This window comes from Periophthalmus magnuspinnatus, chromosome 19 (assembly GCF_009829125.3).
Source record: "Periophthalmus magnuspinnatus isolate fPerMag1 chromosome 19, fPerMag1.2.pri, whole genome shotgun sequence".
Taxonomy (NCBI): Eukaryota; Metazoa; Chordata; class Actinopteri; order Gobiiformes; family Gobiidae; genus Periophthalmus; species Periophthalmus magnuspinnatus.
Window position 1 is genome coordinate 11014822 of NC_047144.1, and position 20708 is coordinate 11035529.

The window sequence follows — 20708 nt, forward strand, 5'->3', positions numbered from 1 at the left end:
ATGGGTAGATATATTGCTTGTGCCATCGGGAAGTTAAAGGTTCTTTTGTTGGTGTTTATAACTTTTACACTGTGAAGGGCACTCCAGAGAGTTGAGTTAAAGTGGTGTAGAAACGCAAAGTAACACTATAGGTCAGGCATGCACCAAATGACTGAAATTTTAGAGACAGTAGTACTGGGTTGTAAAGTGCTGTGTTTTTGCATTTTCACATAAAATATTTGTTTTTCAGCTCATTATGAAAAACTCAGCCTCCAACTGAGCAAACAATTTCCCTGGGATAACATGACTGGGCTTCTCTTACTTTATCCATCATGTCTGATTCATATCGTTGAAGTAAGTAAATAGTAAAAATATAGTATAGTCAGTGGTTATTGATGATTTGGCCATAAAATGATTTAGCAATTTACACCTTCTTTCAGTCATCCAGAGATGTTCTCGTCACTATTTTGGAAAATCTTATAGAGCTACAAGAGACACCAGACTGGTAATGTTTTACATTTTGGATCATTTGTTTTGAGAATTAGGATTTTAAGTTTATCTACTCACATACTTGAAATGACAATGCTGTCTTTCTATTTGCAGTGTATCGCTCGAAGCACCAAAGATTGTATTCATGGCACACAATCCTCACAGCAGGCAGTTTCAGCAGTGGAGCTACAAGGTTGGTTCGCTACATGCATTTCTAAGTAGTATTTTCTCCTTGGCTAAACGTTTTAGTGGTATGTTTATTATTTTTTTAAGCTCCTGAATCCAGAAAACACATCCGAAGGGACTAAACAGCTTGAGAAGGAGCCCACCGAGACGCTAGTTCTTCAAGTACTGACGTCTGTTGAAACTATAGCAAAGCGGCTAGAACAAGCTAAAAGGGTCTGTCTATCACTACTGCTCCTTTTTATCTGTTAAAATATTGATAATTATTTTTCAATTGTTTTACAGACTGAGGGTGGAACAGTGTTGAACGACCTTGGCATGTCCCCAGATGTTTTGATCTTGCTGACATCTAGAGAAGATCTGCAAACACCTCAGCAATATCTCAAGTCGTACAACTCCCCTTTACACATCAACATAGACTTTTGCAAAGAGAAAGTTCCAAGGCACTCTGGAAAACGAGTGACATTCAAAAGGTCACCAAAACATAGCTAACATTCAAATTAACCTCCTGTTACCTTTTTATGGCCTTTAACCAGCCTCATGTTAATTAACCCCAAAGAGCTGTCACAAGTAGCAATAACCCAAAAGGATAATAGAGTATTTGAGTGAAAGTTGTGAAATCATTGTTATTTATTAATGTAAGATATCATAAAAGTTTTAAAAGAACAATTTTATATATACATTTTATGATTTGTATAAGTATGATTAATACCAACATCCCCCTTTGTTTGAAGGTCCTAGTTTTTCGTGTGAATACTTGTACATTGTAACTCACTCAGTGCATTCAGTGCTGTCAACATCAGTCATTTTAAATTTGATTTACTTTGAAAATCAAAAATCTAATCAAGTGTTTTATGTCCCTGCAGAGAGTCTTTGACCTTCACTGGAGCTCAGAGTACATTAGACCTGCTGCAAGAGAAAGGCAACTAGACCACATAAATTGAGTATCTATTCAAATAAACATGACCCCAGACGAATGGTGAAAGTTACATATGGCACAAAAAGTACTGTTGTTTTAATAATAAACACAAGGATATAATGATGATTCTTTCTTAGTTGGTTCATCTCACTTATCTGTACCTAAGCCTTATGTATTGTATTTTAATGTGTGTGTGTGTGTGTGTGTGTGTGTGTGTGGGGGGGGGGGGGGGGGGGGGGGGAGTTCTATGATTGTGTGAGGTTGGATGCATTTGACATAAACACTAGGTTTATATTTGTATTTGTATTCAAATATTATGTACTTTATATTTGTATACTTGGAATATCTCTGCAGCAATTACCAAAAAGTAACAGGACAAAGAAGTTTAATGTAAAAACATGTTTAATAGTTTCAACATTCGGATGAGGAGTATTTTACAGTACACACTGCGTCCACTCTGTGACCAAGAGAAAACAAACATGTCCAAAAAAGGCATTTCCCCTTCCTCTTTTCAGTCCACAGCATCACTAGTTTGACACAAGAGCCATATATTAAGTCTATCGTGTTCCCTTTTATTTTGGCCCCCATTAACTGTGAAAACGATTACCTTTAGTGGCTACATGCAGTGGACAAATTGTAATGAAAATGTGACATTGCAGTTAGAAAATCCAAATTGAATATTTTATTTATTTTGACAACAATTTTAAATGTCATGTGCTTTTCTTGATCATGAAGACATTAAAATAGAAAGTGGTTAGTGGTAAAAACGCACAATAAATTATGACACTCAAATCAGAACCAGAATGATTATTTTTCTCTTGCAAACTCTCATCACTTATAAAAATAAATACAAACACATTTATTTAGGACCAAATATGAGACACCTGTTCAGTTCATGGCTAAAAAGCATGCGGCTAACTTTCACACAGGACAATAATGAATCATACTCCCCACCCACCGTCTCAATATTTCCATTTACTTTGCAATACAACACATGATCAAAATGGTGTCTATGACCATTACATTCCACCTATTTGTGTAAAAAAAAGGCTTTTGTTTGTCCGTGTTCAAAGGGCATCATGCTTTCAAAAGCTGTAATACTGGAGTTTGTCACCGTCTGTCTTATATTGTTCATAAAGTTGTTTTGAATGGATTTATTTACAAGTTTTATACCCTTTAGTACAAAACAAAGAGCAGCACGTTGTAAAACACAGATTTGGACATAGACAAGACAGACCATTCACCTCAGCACAGCCAACAACAACTTACAAATTTGTGATCAGTGACAATTTTTTATTTTACATGTTTAAAACACCAGTGTCTCATGCGGATTACAACGTGGCTGTTAGGGCATTGCTGTATTTGATTTTGAGTATGCAGTAGGCATTTTGTATAGTTTTTATCACCTGTGAAATGAAATGAGGTCTTGAGCTTCATGTGTTTTTGTTTTGTTTCTATTCTGCAATATGTAAAGTTGACTGATCTGATTTCCCTGTGTTGCTTACAACTCATCCCCTCGAAGAACCAGTTTCTTTATTATGAGGTCATATTTGTGGGTTAGTAATATGCACATTATTTTGTCTTTTTTTTTTTCTCGCATATTAGGGACTAGAACAAATTGAATATACAGTTATTGATGATTTATATCTGATGAATTTTCTTTTGAAACAAACCATGTGACTGGAGTAGATGGTACGGGTGAACTGTTTTGCCCACGGACACAAAGGCAGTACTGGGAAATCAGATCGCTGGAAATGCATTGAGATTTTTTTAAATTGAAAAAACTATGAAGTCAGTGCCATAAAATATACAAACAGTAACAGATAAACTTGTTAAAACTACTTGTTATTTAAGTGATTCTGGCAACATTGTGCTAGAACTACTGTATTGTCATATTTATATTTACAATACAATGTAACTGTCAGCATTATCTTTTATGTATATTATATCTGTAAATATTAAATTTCTCCCTTTCACTATATACACAACACATATGTACAGACACTATTTACAAAGCTATTGTGAATAATAACGCACTTAAACACATGGGAGCAGCACAGTGACTTTGAGGCCAAGTGAAGCAGATGCACCAACATAAAGTCTTACAAACCATGACAGGTCTAAAAGGCCCATCTCAAGGCAAGCAACAAGCCTAAAACTAACCTCGTTTGTCATTTGAATTCATCAGTGGCTATAGTCTGGTCCCAAGTGAAACAATCCATTCTAAAATTTCTTTAGATATATCAGTAGAAATATTCTCTTTAAAATAAACACTTCTATACCTATTTCTGAGTCACCTGTAATTAGCAAAATATATTAAATGTCTTAAAACTGCTCTTGGGCGGGCAACCATGATGGCGACACAGAGCACAGCATGGCTAACTATAATGACTGACTGGACCCATGTATAACTGCTCCCTATTTTCTCTTGCTGATAAAACAATTTGACCATTTTCATCCTAAGGCCATTTTAGTAAAGTTCAGTTGCCGTAGTGATATATTGCAGAATGGTTTTAACTTTTACATAAATATGTTTAGATGCAAAATGTAACTGCCATTGTGAACATTGAATTGTCATTATGAACCAAAAATACTTGAATGATTTGAGTAGTGAGATAATTTGGGAATCTTTTTTCCAACCTAGCTTACCAAAAACATATTGCCATTGTAAAAACATGCAAAAAGAAAATAATGGCACAATAATCACACGCATGAGGGGTTGTTGCCACTGTAATTTAGTGCTGAAGCTTTCTATTGACAACCCTGAGAAAAAAGGACAAAACTAGAGATGGCAGCATAAGATTAACTCAAAATTTCCTAAGTGACAAATGTTTACAGGTTTTGTTTCTTCTCAGCAAAGAGCACTTGGTCCTTTGAGCAGCTATAGTCCAGTATGTGGGATTTAAAGGCAATATTGCAAGTGATTCAAATAAGGCAAAACATAAATAAAAATACTTAAAATTCTACTGTATGTGCCATGGATAAAACCAGCTAATGTAAAAATCCTATTGACCAAAAGTCCAGGACTACACTCAGATCTGACTATGTGTTCTGCATCTCCATTGTTGATTCCATAGTGCAGAGATGCAGATGATGTTTTGAGCAGCTAAAGCTAAGTAAAGCTAAAGCTGGTGATGTCATAGCACTGTGCTCTCCGACTCCTCCTCGGACTCCGCCCCCTTGTGGCTCGAGTCATAAAATGTCAATGAGTTTCTGAAGTTTGAGATGTGAGGCATGTCAAAAATACTATCCAGCTCCATGTTGATGACTGGGATCTCCAGGTTACAGAAAGAATCTAGAGAAGGAAAAAGAGACAATTAAATAACTGCTTTGTAGATATAGTTGTGTTTTGGTTATTGTATAAATTGTTTAAACATTTCAGAACTGTATACATTTATTATTATTATTATTTATTATTATTCTCTATGTGCAAAGTAGTGCAGTAAACTACCATGTCCCCATCTATGCAAAAGTAACTGAAACTGAACTCCTTTAAATGCCATAAAATGTAGTTTGCATTGTGTTCTGGTTGGCTACATTTAGCAGTCTTCCCCAGCAGCTTGAGCCAAACATTGGTAGTTGGCTAACAATATTCCCAAAACAATAAATCATCTCAACCCTGAAGCAGACAGAAAGCTCAGGCAATAAGAAATGTAGTTTGGTATCAATATATAAATTAAATCTCAAAAGTAATACTGAATGCAATTTGCCTTGAGGTTGAAACACATTGAACTTGTGTTACACTGGACACTGGGACAAACACAAGTTGTTTCTGTGTCAATATGCACTATTTGCAAACTAAAAAACACACATTAATAGCACTTATACATTTTAAATTCCACTATAGATTTTAGGCATGTTGTGTTGATGATACCCATGTTTTGAGTGATGGACCACTAGACAATGCACAAGGGGACAAGTGTGCTGAAGTGGGCAGTGGGGTGAGAGTGAAGGGAGAGGGGGCGTTGTAGGAAATATTTACAATGGAAAAAATAAGTGTAAACCAAAAACAAGCCCTGGGTTTGGAGTGGATGGTGAATAATTATTTTTAAGCCATGCATTAGTCTCAGGCACCATGCACAGGCTTAAATCCATATTGTTATTTACAAGGGGTGTTCTGGACAGCCACTGCATGTAAAAATGAAAGTAGAGTCACTCACCATAGAGCTTTGTGTCAGAAATGGGCTTTAATTATCAAAACAAGCCATTATTACTGAGAAAATATTTGAATTAATCTGATACAAAACGCTATTAGCATCTTGACTCTACTCAGGTCGTGCAATTGAACTGGATGTGGGGCCAAAACGGCGAAGGAGTTGGAGAGTGGGAGGAGATGAGGTTGTAACTCCTGCTTACCCTAAACTGACCCTCTGGCCTCATACCGCTGGAAGTCAGAGCAGTCGACAAAAGGGACAGTTAATAAAGTATTTAGCTGAATGTGAATATACTTATGAATATCAAAAATCTTAAATAAATTCTCTCTTTTGAGCATTTTTGACTGATGGAATTAACTGGTATAATTGTGTTTGAACATGAGTTTTTTTGTTCGGCTTATTTTAAGACAAATTATTAATTTACATTTACAGCTGTATTAAAATAGCCTTTCAGTCAATTTGATGTATTGAGTTTAATTAGTCAAAAAAATACTCTATTGTACTATTAATAATGTGTAGACATTTCTATTGTAATAATTTTGGAGTTCACTAAAAATACATTCTTGTCATTTAACTAAATACTAAAGATGTATTGTTGTAAGGACTAGATGACATTGTTGATAGTTGTAATAAAGCATACTTCATCGTACCACATCATAACTTACCCGTCGACATGCTCTCCCCTTGTGATAGTCCGTCTAGTAGTCCGGTGGAGTGGTCTAGAGGTTGTGGGCTGGTCCCGGGGGTGCTGGGTGGTTGAGGGGGAGGCAGGCTGGGTCTATTTCGGGGAGGCTTGGGTGTCGGTCGAGCCTTAGTGAGGGTCCCGGCTAGAGAGGGGGGAGAGGACAGAGAGGGCGTGGTGGCAGACTGCACCTGTATGGGGGAGCCTATGGTGGCGTATCCTTGAGGGTAGCTGAAGCCATACGGAGACGGGGTGCTTGGGGGAGTGGGAGATAAGCTGACCGGAGAGGGCTGTCCTGTAGACTGGTCTGAGATCGCCCCTGTCTGAGAATAGGGGGGCTTAGGTGGGATAGGGGCTAGCTTCTTTGCTGTAGAGACAAAAGAAGCAATGTTAGCTGATTAAAAAGCTCCAGGAGCCATTCATAACTGCAGCAATATAGCTAAGCATAAAACCACAAATAAATGATTTAATATTAATTCAGTCAGTATCACATTTTTAAACTCAAGACGTGATGTAGTGCTATGGGCCACATTCATTTGTGTATCTTTTCAATAGTGATTAATGCATTTCTTTATTTGGGCTTGGGACTGGCAGAATTCAGCTTTTTATGAAAACCTTGGCATTAAGAAAACGTATATGCTAGCCTATAGAGTCCATAGATTTACCAATATGGTACCAGTATGATACAATTATGAATCTATATTATTTCATTGTTAATCTAACTTGTATTACAATCTTTAACAAATGCTAGTAAAAAAAAAAAAACATGATATAAACATATTAGTGATGGGTCTGTTTTACCTCTTCTTAGTGAATGTGGGCTGTGCTCTGAGAGCTGTGAAGGCCCACTAGAGGTCACTGTTCCCTGAAGTCCCTTCTGTCCAATCACAGGAGAGAGCTCCTTGTTCTTCAGGGTGCTGAGGAGGACATAAACAAAACCAATGAGACAAACATACTTCAAACGAACATTGACACATACAGCTAAAGGCCTTTTATCCTGTCAACTCTGCTTCTGTAATTATGTCTTATATTAGAGCAATATAGTTAATAGTCAGACTGTGTTAGTGACCACAGCTACACTCAGACATCTATGCATTCTATAGGAGCAAAAGCTTTTCAAAAATCAAAGCAAACTGATGCCTAATGGATATATTATTTACAGTGCAGCGCAGCCTGAATGCCAATGGGGACATGAAGGTCAGACCACCACACTAGTCTGTACCATCTGCCTGTTATTTTATTATGAGAGATAGGTGGCTGAATGAGCATGCTGTATTTACGACTACAATGTAAAAACGTAAAACATAAATAATTGATGGTTTCTTTCCATGTTGTTTCTTTGCGCTGGTAAGGCTTGCTCTCGTCACAATCTTCTCTGACGGGCTATGACTCATTAACGCCCACTTTATAATGCCATTCACCTAAAGCTCTGGATTTCCTTTGTTGCCTGGTAACCGGCTCCAGAATAACCCGCCAACATGGAACGTTATATAGATTGCATACACGGCTTTAAATTAAAGATGGAGGGGATAACAAAAGGTGGCAGCTGTTAATGAGTATTGATTAAGGTTGAGTGACAGGTATCTTAACACAGGAAATAAGAGAGACGGTCAAATAGACAGGAGGAGCCCAGCCAATCCTTTTAGACACCGCTATTCAATTCACTCCATCCCTGGGGACTTTCTCTATGGGCTGTGGGCTGTCTTGGTAAAACCCTAATGTTCGTTACACTGTAAAAAAAAAAAAAAAAAGAAAAGAAAAGGGGGCTGAGGAAATTACAGGTCTAAATCACATTTTAGCAAGTCAATCAAATGTTTTAACTCAGTTGATTAATGTTTATTTAACTGCTGTATTAGAGGCAATGAAAATGTCTTTCAAATGTTGCTAAGCTATATTCATTATAATTTGTCTTCATATGAATTCTAACATATTCTAACTGTGCTTATTACTTGTTGAGGATGTTGCTACCCTGGGTGGTGTATGGACTACAAGATTTAAGGAAATTTAGGAACTGAATAAACATCAACTAAAACGAGGAGATGTGGAGTTATCTCCTCATAACTGCTTTTGTTTTAAATTGGTAGCACAATGAAGATTTTAGTAAGCTCCACTAATTAGTTTTCAGGATGTGTAGTTACCTATTCAGCCTTGCACTTCTGTCTTTGGTACAGGCACAGGCTGACCAGGGAGGGGGGGCGGACAGGGGTGTGCTGTGGGGTCTGGGGGGGCAGTTTGGGAACAGATCGTGGCGTGTGAGAACGAGTGGAGGTTTGATATAAAGGTTCGACCCGTTCGATTCAGAGGTGGGGGGCACATGCTGGGACTCAGACAGGGAACTGGATTTGGGGTTAGAGTTGACGTCCAGAGAGCAGAAAGCGGAGGAGAGCGAAGGGGGGCTAAACACGGACCAGCGCGGAGGAGGGGAGGGGCCAGGCGGGGACACACACTCTGGGTTAGAGGCAGTGGGACGCATACTCGGGGGTGTTCGGGTGTAGAAGTGGTGATGAGGGGCAGAAAAGGCAGAGCCAGAGGAGGAAGAGGAGAGGGTGGAGGAGTAAGGGTAAGGGGGCGGTGGCCTCTCCTCTTCAGGGGAGGGATACGTGTAACAGGAGTCCGACCAATTCGAGGACGCATCATCCGAGCTGCAATGATAGAAATAGTAAAAGGGGTTTGCAAAGAGGACAGCGCCATTTTCAGATTAAGTGGAGTTTATTTTAATGCAAAAGTGGTGGAAGGGGGATATTCAGGTGGTGACGGTCATTTAACATTGTGACGAAAGTTGAAATAAGTGCATTGATATTTACCGGGGGGAAAGCAGCAGGCATAACAAATAAAGTTAAAGGGCCCATATTGCGCTATTTTCTGATCTATGTTAAAATGTTGTTTCCTCATCAAAAACATACCTGGAGTTGTGTTTTAAACAGACTAAAGGGTTTATCAAACATGTGAATGAAACAAAACACAACACAACTTCAGGTATGTTTTAGTAAAGTAACAGCATTCTAACATGGCAAAAAGCTCACAAGAGTCAATTTTGCATAATATAAGGCCTTTAAAATGTTTTTAGTTACATAAATCATGCATACAACATACAATCCCTCTAACACTAGTGCATTGTGACAATGAAAAGCCTTCAAAGATGTCTGAGTAAATGAAAATAGAAAACATGCAATATTGTTCATGCAGTGGACTGTTGCTGAACGCAGTTTACACAGAAATTATTTATAGACAGAGATAGAGAGAAGAGCAGACACGGCAAATGTTATATCTAAACTAAACTAACAGTAAATTAGCTTGAATGTGGAATATTTTATCTTGATTTGAGTGTTCCACTCATCATAAAGAGAAAATAAATCACAAATATATTGTGGAGCGAAAAATATTTCACATATTTTACTCAAATCAAATCTAATATTCTTAATTCAAACCAACTAGATATGACATTTTGAAGTAAAGAAAAATAATCCATAACACAACATATGATTATGGATTTTAAAGGGCCCATATTTTGCTATTTTCCAATCTATGTTATAATATTGTTTCCTCATCACAAACATACCTGGAGTTGGGTTTTGTTTCATTCATTCATGTTTAAGACACAAACCCTGAATTCTTCTCTCAAACAGAAAACACTGCTCCACCTTGTGATGTCATGTGGTAATACAGGAAGTGCTCCTTACAACTCCATACAACTTTACAAGAATCATTTGGATAATTTCAGCCCTGTCACTCTCAAAATGTAAAGAGTAGCCGTTAATTTGAAAACAACCTCTTCATGACATCACAAGGTGGAACAGAGCATTTTGAGCTTTGGAGATGTAGACAGACTAATAATAAAGAGTTACTCAAACATATGTGAATGAAACAAAACACAACTCCTTTGATGAGGTAACAGCTTTTTAACAAAGGTCCTATATTTTGTGCAATATAGAACCTTTTGATTGTTTGGTGTACTGAAGATGAAAGAATGGCCATATGTTGCACAACACCACAGCATTTAAGCACAACATGCAATTATTTTATGAAACCATCAACACTTTGAAATTAAAAGAAAAGTTATCAGACAGCCAAATAGCCTGGGTTTGGAGTGGTGGGACGCAGAGGACGAGGGTAAAGAAAGTTAATTGGAGGTGCAGTGTTTGGGGCTGTGTGCGCGATGGGACCATAGGGACTGGGTAGGGGGCTATACATTGGCTCTTACCTGGCTCGATCGCTGCTATTGGGCGGAGGGGTTGGGGAAGGGGTGACTGAGCGCTCGTCAATGGGTGGGGTGGGCGGGTGCACGTGGGGCGGCGTGGATGAACATTTACGCGAGCCCCTACGTGACACCCAGGAAGTGTCCATGACCCTGATGCCCATGCTGCAGTGGGACAGAGAGGCAGAGCCAATCAGCAAATGGGGCACTGCTTTTAATGGGGGCAGGGAGGGGCGAGCTGGGTGATACTTTCACTCTGGTTATAAGAGAAAAACTCCCTTAATCTTTTAATTCATACTTCAGACATTTAAGGTGTTAATTGCTGCACATGAAACTCGTGAGTAGTAAGCTATTGGTGATTTTCAGATTTGAATGTGACAATGATGTCATACTCCCAGATGGGGATCAAGAGCCCGATTGCCCTATTCATTAAATATTTATAGTGAATAAAGATAAATTCAAAAATGCTGAACCTGTTACCTGATAATTTCTATTAATTGACAGTGGGACTAGCTGTATTACAATAAAAATATTCATTTTAACTGCCCCTAACTGTATTAAATATTATTGGCCTACACTATAGAATGTTGTGATGCTAAACTGTTCTTTTAAAATGGTCTCTAAACCTCAAACTGTAATATCTCAATATCTCAAGTTCAACAAACTGATATTTATTAACTTAAACTGGAGTACTTTAAAAGTTTAAATAAAAAAGTTAAGTGTTCATTTCTTAATCTGTATAGCAATAAATGAAAAAGTCTTGTAGTTGTGCTAAATAATCCCATTTTAAATTAAGGTTGCCTCTAATTGCAGGCTATAAAACCACTTTATATCAGCAGGAACCAATTACAGGTTTACACAATAAACTACCACTGTTGCTGGGAAATATAAACAACATGAACAGGCTAAAAGACTTTCAGTGATAATGATCTGAAACATACAAATGGGTAACTCCAACTCAACAGTGGGTAGAAAGGAAGAGAACAAAGGGATGGATGAGTGAACAAGCCTTTACAGCAGAAAACAACGTCGACATTATCAAGTCATCTCTGATGAAGCAACAAGAGTCTATTGTACAGAACTAGTCTATCCACTACTAAGAGACCCAAGAAGAAGTTACCTAAAAAAAACATGGAGAATAGACTGGCTTTGTTACTGTCATAGTTTGTCAGACAACCATCTGAAAAGTCTTCGAAATTAAGACAAAAATGGGGGTAAGAAAACCAATGAAATAACAGGAAAGGACCAGTACTGTACCTTTGGATCTTCCTAATGCTGCATAGTTAAAAGGGACAACAAGCAGACAGTGAAGATTGTGATAGAAAAAAAAAATGCAAGAGAGTACAATATAGCCATGCAATTAAAATCTATGTTGAAATACACAATTACTGGATGCCGATAACACATTAGCAATTTAAAGGTGCACTATGTGACTATGTGAAAGTTCCACAGTATGGCGTGAAACTAATCTATCTTGCATTTATTCAGTTAAAGTTATTTTTATTGCTTAAAAATACCTTGTAAATGCAAAACATGTATTCTTGAGCGGGGTTGCCTCTCCACAGATCCAGAGATGTAACTGCTTGTCTCCATCAAGATTAGTTTAATGCCATATTGTAGAACATACCAGGAAAACATCTCCATGGAGACAAGCAGATGGCGGGCTCTCTACCAGTTACATGCTGCACCTTCAATTCAACAATAAACAAATATATATCCAGAAAAGGAGGAGAGTTGCAGTCCTGGCAGGGGGCATGGGGGCAGACACGACTCATGCCAAGTGTAATGAGCGAAGCATTTTCCGAGGGTGAAATGTGTTCTCCCCAAGGTGCTCCGGCCGATGTCGCGGAGAGTGGAAATTACTGCTCCATTTAGGCATAATTAGGTCAAAGATTCCCTAATGGAAACTGGGAAACGTGTAAGGTTTCACAGTCAGTTTGGATGTCTTGTTCACAGCTTTGGATACACTCTAGTCACTTATTTTTCATACAAAACAGGACAATATGTTCTTTGCTGTTAACAACTGGGAACTGCATAATACCTTAACATACTGTATCCTTAAATTGTATTACAGTTATATAGGATTAAAAGTAAACAGACATTTTTTTACTGAAATATAAAAAACTACAATAAATCTAATCATCAAGAGATAATGTGGTTTTGGGGGTGTGTAAAAGCAATTATTTGTTTGTGGGTTTCAGTGTGATGAAATATTAGCACTGTTGCTTATCATAGCAATTAACAATTCTAAATTAAATATTCTATCTTTTGAATTATGAAAACTCAAATGGCGCTTATAAACGGAGATTGTATATGCTTCACTTGTATGTAGGCATAGCTTAATATATTTAAAAAAAAATCTGTGTAGTTGTTGCGCAGTAATGCATTTTCACATGTTTATTTATTTGAAAAACATTCCACTGTGTTTTTTCTGTGTCAAGATACTGTGCATTTTCCTTGTAGACCAATGTAGACATGTACCAATCCTGTTCACAATGACATGATTGTGAAATATCTTTTTTTTTTCCCCCATAAAAAACTTCAATCTACAGCCCTTTGTATCAGAAAAGAGTGAAACACAGATGAGGAGATTCCCATCCCTGAGCTCTGATTCAGTCCAGGAGTGTCTCTATTCAAAGCCAGTGCTATTGATCAGACCCACTTCAGGTTTAATTAGCACGGCCTATAGCCCTGCTCCCCTCAGAACTGATAACCCCGAGGTGTAATACGGCTTTTCGAAGAGAGAAAGACAGAAAAAGTGCGAAATAGATAGGACAAGAGCTTTGAACCAATCCTCACAGCTGGAGTTTCTTTATGCTCTAACAATCCCCAAGCCTCAGATAGATTTAAAACACTATTATTTCTCTTCTTCACCTTTTCACTGAAGTCGTCTAGAAAGATGTCCAACTTGACACACCTGACCCTGTCAAAAACTTGTCGGGCTGAAATTATACACGTGTGAAAGAAATCTGCAAAGCTAACACGCCAACTCAGCTGTCAGTTACAGATCAAGCCTAACGATGACAAACAACTGAAAGAACAAGAGTGTACTTCATATGTGAGGAGATATTGTCAAAGTTTTTAAAATAAGTATGAATAGGGGAACGTACGTATACGAATAGGGGAATGTACATATGTTGTTAATAAGGTTATTTATTTATTTATTTCCATGCAACTACAACAGCTTTTTTTTGGCAAGTACATATCTCATTGAAGTACTGCTTGAGAAAGTATTATATTGGTGCACTAAGCCACTTTTCTGGTGGGTTTGGGGGTGAGAGTAGCTCATTTGATAGCTCAGTTAAGTGTTTGTCCACAGATCTGAAGGTTGGTAGGTTGAATCCTGCTCTCGGCATAAAACGTCATTGACTGAGTGGTCAGATCCATTGACCCACAGGTTGGTGGTACAATTCCACCTCCCACAGAAGCTGTCGTTGCGTCCTTGAGGAAAACACTTAACCCCAGTGTCGGCGTACATTGGTGTATGAATGTGTGTGTGAATGGGTGCATGGTTCCTTGGATGTAAAGCGCTTTGAATGCTTTGAAGGTGGAAGGCTATATAAAAATGTCACCAATTATCATTTTGTCTTGCCTGGAATTTTCCACAGTACGGCATCAAACTAATATACCTTGCTTTCATTCAGTTACAGGTGTTTTTATTGCTCAAAAATACCTTGAAATGCATGCATTCATAATAATAAAAATTATATAGTGTCCCTTTAATAAGTAGTGCCAGTTTGGAGTGTCTAATGAAAAATACATGAAATAGTCCCTCACCCGTCTTTCTTGTAGAACTCCAGCATCATGTTGTCTGTGGCAACGCTGAGGGGTCGTCTGCACTGGTCGTTTTGTTTCCGCTCGATCTGGTCCATGTCTGGAGACGGCATCAGGCTGTAGTTGGCGTTGTGGTTCGTGTGGACTGGGCTGCCATAGTTCCCTGTGACATTGAATTCAATCTCTGCAAAAAAGCAATTTACATATTTAGTAGTGATTTCTCAATTTTAAAGTTTGACATATTGATAAGATGAGGGGTACCTCCAGGGAAGAACCAGTCAGCATGTTGAATAATCGGCTCAATGATGCCAACGATTTGAAGAGAAACGGTTGTCATCATCTCTGTAATATTTCTGAAAAACAAATCAATTTATGCATGATGAGCCAAACACAGGTGAAGTAAATTAGCTTTCTGATGTCTTGAGCAAAGACATCAGGAAGTTTGTCCAAGTTTGTCCAATTCTCTGTGTATGTTTATTGCATTGTCTAAAAATATGGTATTAATAGAGAATAATTGTTTTGATGTTATGCAATATTTGCTTACATTGTCTTAAATAAAACAGCAAAAGTGAAATTTCTTCATAATAACGGTCAGCAAAAATGGGTATTAAGCTAAACAATGAATAATGAATGTACGATTTATAATGGCAATATAAAGCAGCTATTCAACCCAAAGTGCTTTGTCATTATGTTTAATTAACTGTGATATACATTTTCTCAGCAGTGTTGATAACAGACCAGTGTTAGAGTCACTGAAGCATAATGGAGCTCAACAGTAACTGCCCACCCCCAGTTCTGGAAGAATATTTCTCATTCATTTTTCCCACATATTTTCAGAAAAAATGTATATTAAAAGTTTGAAAGCTTGCTCAGGGCTAATCAGCTCCCTGGCTAATGGCGAGAAGATTATTTAAAATCTGTTTCTGAAACTTTATAAACTGTTAAATTATTAAAGAATTTCACGGAATCTTGAGATTAAATGTACTTTTTTTTTTTTACTTATTATGGATAGTAGTCACCACGTAGCTGGTTAGCCTCTGCGATGCTTTGGAATTTTTCAAAATGTCTATAAAAAAATGAATGGAAAAATTACTTTTATCTAAAGGCAGAAAATTAAAAGTTTAACAAAACTTTTATATATAAATTTGACATTAAGGGAATAAGCTACAGAAATAAACTCACAGTGCTCCTTAATGGCTTTTTGGCAGATATATTTGTTACATTAAAAATGCAAAAGGTCATACATTCATTATTATGTTATTGCCACTTCCTATGCTATTAGTGTATCTTCCAGTTTTCCAGTTTTTTCTCGACTCAGCTGGTATTGATCATCATATAAACGAAACGTCAAAGTTAGTACATGATTAATAGCTGTTTACAATTTCTGTAAAAAGTTGATAAATTCACTGAAGGTGCACTATGTAACTTTTTTGGTGAAGAGCCTGTCACCTGCTTGTCTCTGTGTGTATGTCTTACTTTGGCATTAAACTTGTCTATCTCCATGAAGACAAAAGGTGATGCTGTCACCACCTGGTCAAGTTACAGGTCAGATCTGTGGTGAGGCAAACCCATTCACAGTAAAAATGCAACTAGTTCAAGGAATTTTTAGAATTAACATCAGCCTGAATAAATGCAAGATAAATAAGTTTAATGCCACACTGTGAAACATTATATACAGGCAAAACAATAACATTTCTGGACCCCATGAAAAGTTGTACCTTTAACCTTTGGTGAACTTACCCTTCATTGTGTGTCCAAAGCAGGTTTGGTCCCAGGACAATGGCAATGTTTCCAGGAGTCATCTTGTTCACATCTTGATATTCAGTGAGTTTGGAGAGAAACTTTATCAAATACCTGTTTTAAAGACAGATAATATACAGTGATTATGATGATAGTGTGTTTGTGTCCTCATACATTGTAACAGAATGTACAATGATATTATCAGCTGAGTAGTAATTTCAGATGTGTAATGTGAGACTGCATGACAATATATCTGCTATTGTCCAGAGTACTTTCCCAGCCTTTCTTTTGAACAACATCAGGCCATTTTTCCAACCATAGCCTCATAATAATAGTAATGATAATGCCTCTATTCCATCTGTGCACTATGTTATTATATGGAGGGTCTGAAATGGGCCAGTGGGTTTGTGTGACTGTGGAGCAGCTGAGAGGGGGATGACTCATCGTGGGTGAAACACAGTTGAATGAACATCATGCAGAGAATGGCAATCACCGGGACAGGTCTGACAGGTCTCCACAGAGCACCACTGTCTAAAAATACACCTAGTACTCATGCAGTGACAAGTACTGCAGTGTCCTAGGTGCCTGGTATTTGAGGAAGACCAGTGGATATGGATATGATTATGTGTGGAGAGTGGCTAATTTACATATCCTGTCATTTGTAATGGGGTTTGATTAGTGAAGAAATACTGGAGGAGATTTTCTTACTATAATGTCACTGCATTTTAAATCTGGTGGCAGTAGCACCGTTTGGCAAGACATTTGACCACTAAGCCTGAGGTTAGTAGTTTGGTTATTGTTATAGTAAAATGTTATCAATTATTTAATAATAAAAATATGTATACATGATTTTGTCTAATGAAAAGCTAAAAATGGCTTTCATACACTACATTTCCTGAACATAAACAAGTCTAACTTTTAGTCAGTGCGATTTAACACAAAAAATAGTCAAGTTTCATCCTCCGAAGTTTGCCACAAGATCAACTACAGACCTATCTATAGGGAGACTTAAGCTGATCATTGAAATAATTAATTCTCAATGTATTTAAATTTGATAAATTCCACAGCTCTAACTTCACTCACCTTGGCTCCTGTACATCTTATGGGTGATTGATTCCTAGACGTAAAATGCTTTCTATTATCAACTGAAGACGTGTATATTGACTAAAAGTGAGTTCCTTCCCACTCAAGGCAGCGCTTATGACAACTGTAGCATCAGTCGTAGTTCCCACAACAAAAAAGTATGTCTGTTATTGTTCAGTAGTTTTGAATCTTGATTGGTAAAGCCTGGATATACTTCCTAATGTACACCATTACATTTACCCAAGCTGGGAGTGTCACTTTGGACTAATATTGCTGATAATGAAGCAACAGTATGCACAGGTTAGAGTTTTTCTTCCGCTTGAATAGTCCTCTTTTTTGCCGACGGCAACAGGAGCAGCTCCATAGACATATCGGTCATATAGAGTTCACTATCTTTTTCCTGACAGGTGCCAGTCAAAAGAAACACTTTGGTTTTGTGATAAGAGAGATATGTCGGAGAAAGTGACATCAAAAGGCTTCAAAAATGTGGTGGAAAAAGGATGTACAAAAGTGTTTGGATCAGGGCAAAACTGAAACAAAACTTACTTAAAATTGTTGCCATTTGCTGGTGGTAGTTTTTCACAAGCACCAAGGAGAGCCTGCAGTCTTTTGTCTTGGTCTTGGATGCTGAAAACCAAAATAACATGAGATACATAGCACTCATAATTATTCATATAAAATTATAGATTTAGAAAACACTAACTTTGATGCCTGTATCCAGTCATTGTATAGGTCAAAGGTCATCAGTGGTTCAGGGAGTTCTCGAAGGTAGGATTTCAAAGCACCTGAAAAACAAAAACATAAATGCAAAAATTGCAAAACTTCAGAAATAAAAAGACAATTAGGTTAGCTGTCATTATGCAATTTATTACACGACTTGCCTTTTAATATTGTGTCATTTTGGATCAAATGACTAATTTGTATCTCAGCAATTAGCACAAATGAAAAGACTAATTTCCTACTTGGCTTGACCCCGGGAAAAGCTACAGTGTTCAGTGTGAGCAATTATTTACTCAAATATTTCTTTAACCAGAGCAGTAAGATTGGCAACAGTGATAATATAACATCAGTAAGGACTTTGCATGTAAAATAGTAAAATGTATTTAACAGGTAAGGTAAGGATAAGGTACTTGTTATTAAGCCATATCATTCTTTGCATTTGAACCTTCAGTGGTGTCTATCAGGAGTAGTGGCTGCCATAGTGCAGCACCCTTGAGCCAGGCTTGGCCAGGACTAACTTAGCTAGAGGATGTTGCCTATATAGTGTCTTTTACAATGTGCACTTCCTTTTCCAATTTCTCTCAGCTAGCAATGCAATTTAAAACTAAAGATGAGTTGTTGTAGCTGAAGTACTTTAGTGATTTAAAAGTAATAAAGATTACAATTAATTCAGCCAGATTCTTGTGCATTTGCAATAATTTGATGATTAACATGTAGTGCAATCGATGTGTAATTATTTAAAAGCTTGATTGAACCCTGTGGAAGCACCACTATAGGAAAGATGTACATCCAGTCCACTACAAAATATACTGGCTCCTTTCCCCTTCTGTTGTATATGACTGGCCCTTTCTTTGGCACAATATACTAAGAATTATTTCCCACTATCGACCGCATTTGGTGAATTTGTGGGGAGCAGTGTAATTTTCCAACGCGGGACGATGGATGACCCGACCGCTCCGAGTCTAGTCCCGTCTCCTCCTGTCTCTGCTCTGGTGCATTCGTTTCCCTCGGGGATGTGTGCAATAGATGACAAACATGGGACTATGGACATCGCTCATAAGGAGACAGCTGGGATACTGTCTGTAAGATTCTCCTGTTCCGTGCTGCTATGGCGATGTTCTGAGACACAGAGAGAGACAGAGGAGAGGAGGGAGAGAGGAAGGAAAGAGGGAGAAAAGGGGAGTGAAAAAGAGATAAAGAGAAAGATATAGAGATATAGGGAGAGAGAGGTGTTGAGAGAAGAATCGAGAGAAACAGCTATAGATATACAGAGAGTGAGGGAGAAAGAGAGAGGGGGGTAAGAGAAAAAAGAAGAGAGATACTAATACAGAGCTAGAGAGGGGGTGGGAGAAAGGGAGAGAGGTAGAAATAGAAAAAGAGAGAGAGAGTGTGGTTGAGAGAAGAAGAATAGAGAGAAAGATGGGTATAAGATACAGAGGGGGAGAGGGAGAAAGAGGGTTGTAGAGAGCAAAGGGGAGGGAGAGACAGATATAGATAGGTAGAGAGAAAGAGGGAGAGAGGGTTGTGGAAGGGAAAGGGGAAAGAAAGAGGTAGAGATAGAATGAGCAAGAGAGAAAGACAGAGAGTACAGATGGACAGAAGAGAGAGAAAAAGCAAAAATATAGATGGATAGATTGATACATAGACAAATAGATAGACAGAGAAGTAGGGAGTGGTAAAGAGAAAAAGAAATTGAGATAAAAAGGGCGAGAGCGAAAGAGAGAAAGATAGGAAGAAAAAGAGATAGATACATAAAGAAAGGTAAAAAGAAGGAGAAAGCCAAAGACTGAAAAGGGAGAGGGGAGAGAAAGTTAAGAGATAGATAGCAAACTGAGATGAAGATAGATGTAAAACTGGGAGAGCAAGAGAGAGAAAGAGAGAAAAATAGATAGATGTGTAGAGATTGCAGTCTACCATTTCTCGTGGGGGTTGATCTGCAAATTAGATCGGCTGTTCGGTCTGCCCCACTTTAATATGGGATCATTAGGGAGGGATATAGATTCATCTCCCTGGCCTTATCCCATGCACCACTGAACACATTTGATTGGGTCTAGCCTTGATTAGATTTTTAATAGTAAAGAATATTGCAATCTGAAATTTTGCATTATAAAGCTAAAAATAAGATTTCTTCTGAATTGTTGTTGCTAAGATATTTTTCTTATCTGGGAACATTTTTATTGTGGACAGCTCCACAAAAGCAGCACTATCTCAGTTTAAAAAAAGATCAATATCAAAGCCATAACAGCTCAAAAGCTTTTTTGTCCATCGTGGTTTTGATTTAAAACTAAATCATGACAGCAGCAAAAAACAACCACTTTTTCTTCAAGCTGTTTTTGTCTTGACTGTGAAAATTCTTTTAAAAACATGACAAGGCACATTTGTAAATCAGCCTCCTTAATATTTGATAAACATTATTCATCATTATCCAATAAGAAAACATAAAGAGCTCCTCACTTTGGGTTGCTATATAATACAGCTAAAGTTACAATAAACCCAAAAGGGCTCTCTGTTGTAGAAATTTTTAGGATGTTCAAGAAATAGTAAGAAAGTCTAAACTCCACTGGCCTCTGAAAGTTGTAAAAAGCGACTATAAACCCACTGCAGTGAATAATTAGGATGCTAAGAGTGCATTAGAAAAGTGAGGACTAAGTTTGGCCTGCTGCAAACTCTAGTTGTTTTTCAAGTTTTTAAGAAAGTAAAAATTGGGTACAGCTCCTTTATTACAGGCAGCAGAGACAAGAATGTGAATCTAGGAGCATTGAGTCAGTCTGATTATGCTTTCAGAGAAGG

At 37.7% G+C, this 20708-nt stretch overlaps 1 protein-coding gene across 4 annotated transcripts in view; it reads right to left on the reverse strand.

Moving 5' to 3' along the window:
• Nucleotides 1-1954: 1954 nt before the first annotated feature.
• Nucleotides 1955-20708, reverse strand: part of LOC117387268 (rho GTPase-activating protein 44-like) — a 63533-nt gene continuing 44779 nt past the window's right edge. The window contains exons 12-22 of one of the 4 annotated variants that reach the window (XM_055229658.1): nt 17902-17983; nt 17745-17825; nt 16116-16229; nt 14637-14728; nt 14379-14559; nt 11859-11876; nt 10608-10766; nt 8545-9048; nt 7208-7323; nt 6390-6773; nt 1955-4865 (exon numbers count right to left, since the gene is read on the reverse strand). In XM_055229658.1, coding sequence (XP_055085633.1) covers nt 4708-4865; nt 6390-6773; nt 7208-7323; nt 8545-9048; nt 10608-10766; nt 11859-11876; nt 14379-14559; nt 14637-14728; nt 16116-16229; nt 17745-17825; nt 17902-17983 — 1889 coding nt within the window. In that variant the 3' untranslated portion in view covers nt 1955-4707. Of the gene's footprint in view, nt 4866-5926; nt 5955-6389; nt 6774-7207; nt 7324-8544; nt 9049-10607; nt 10767-11858; nt 11877-14378; nt 14560-14636; nt 14729-16115; nt 16230-17744; nt 17826-17901; nt 17984-20708 lie in introns of all 4 variants that reach the window. The other 3 variants (XM_033984723.2, XM_033984721.2, XM_033984722.2) reach the window with 3 other exon arrangements.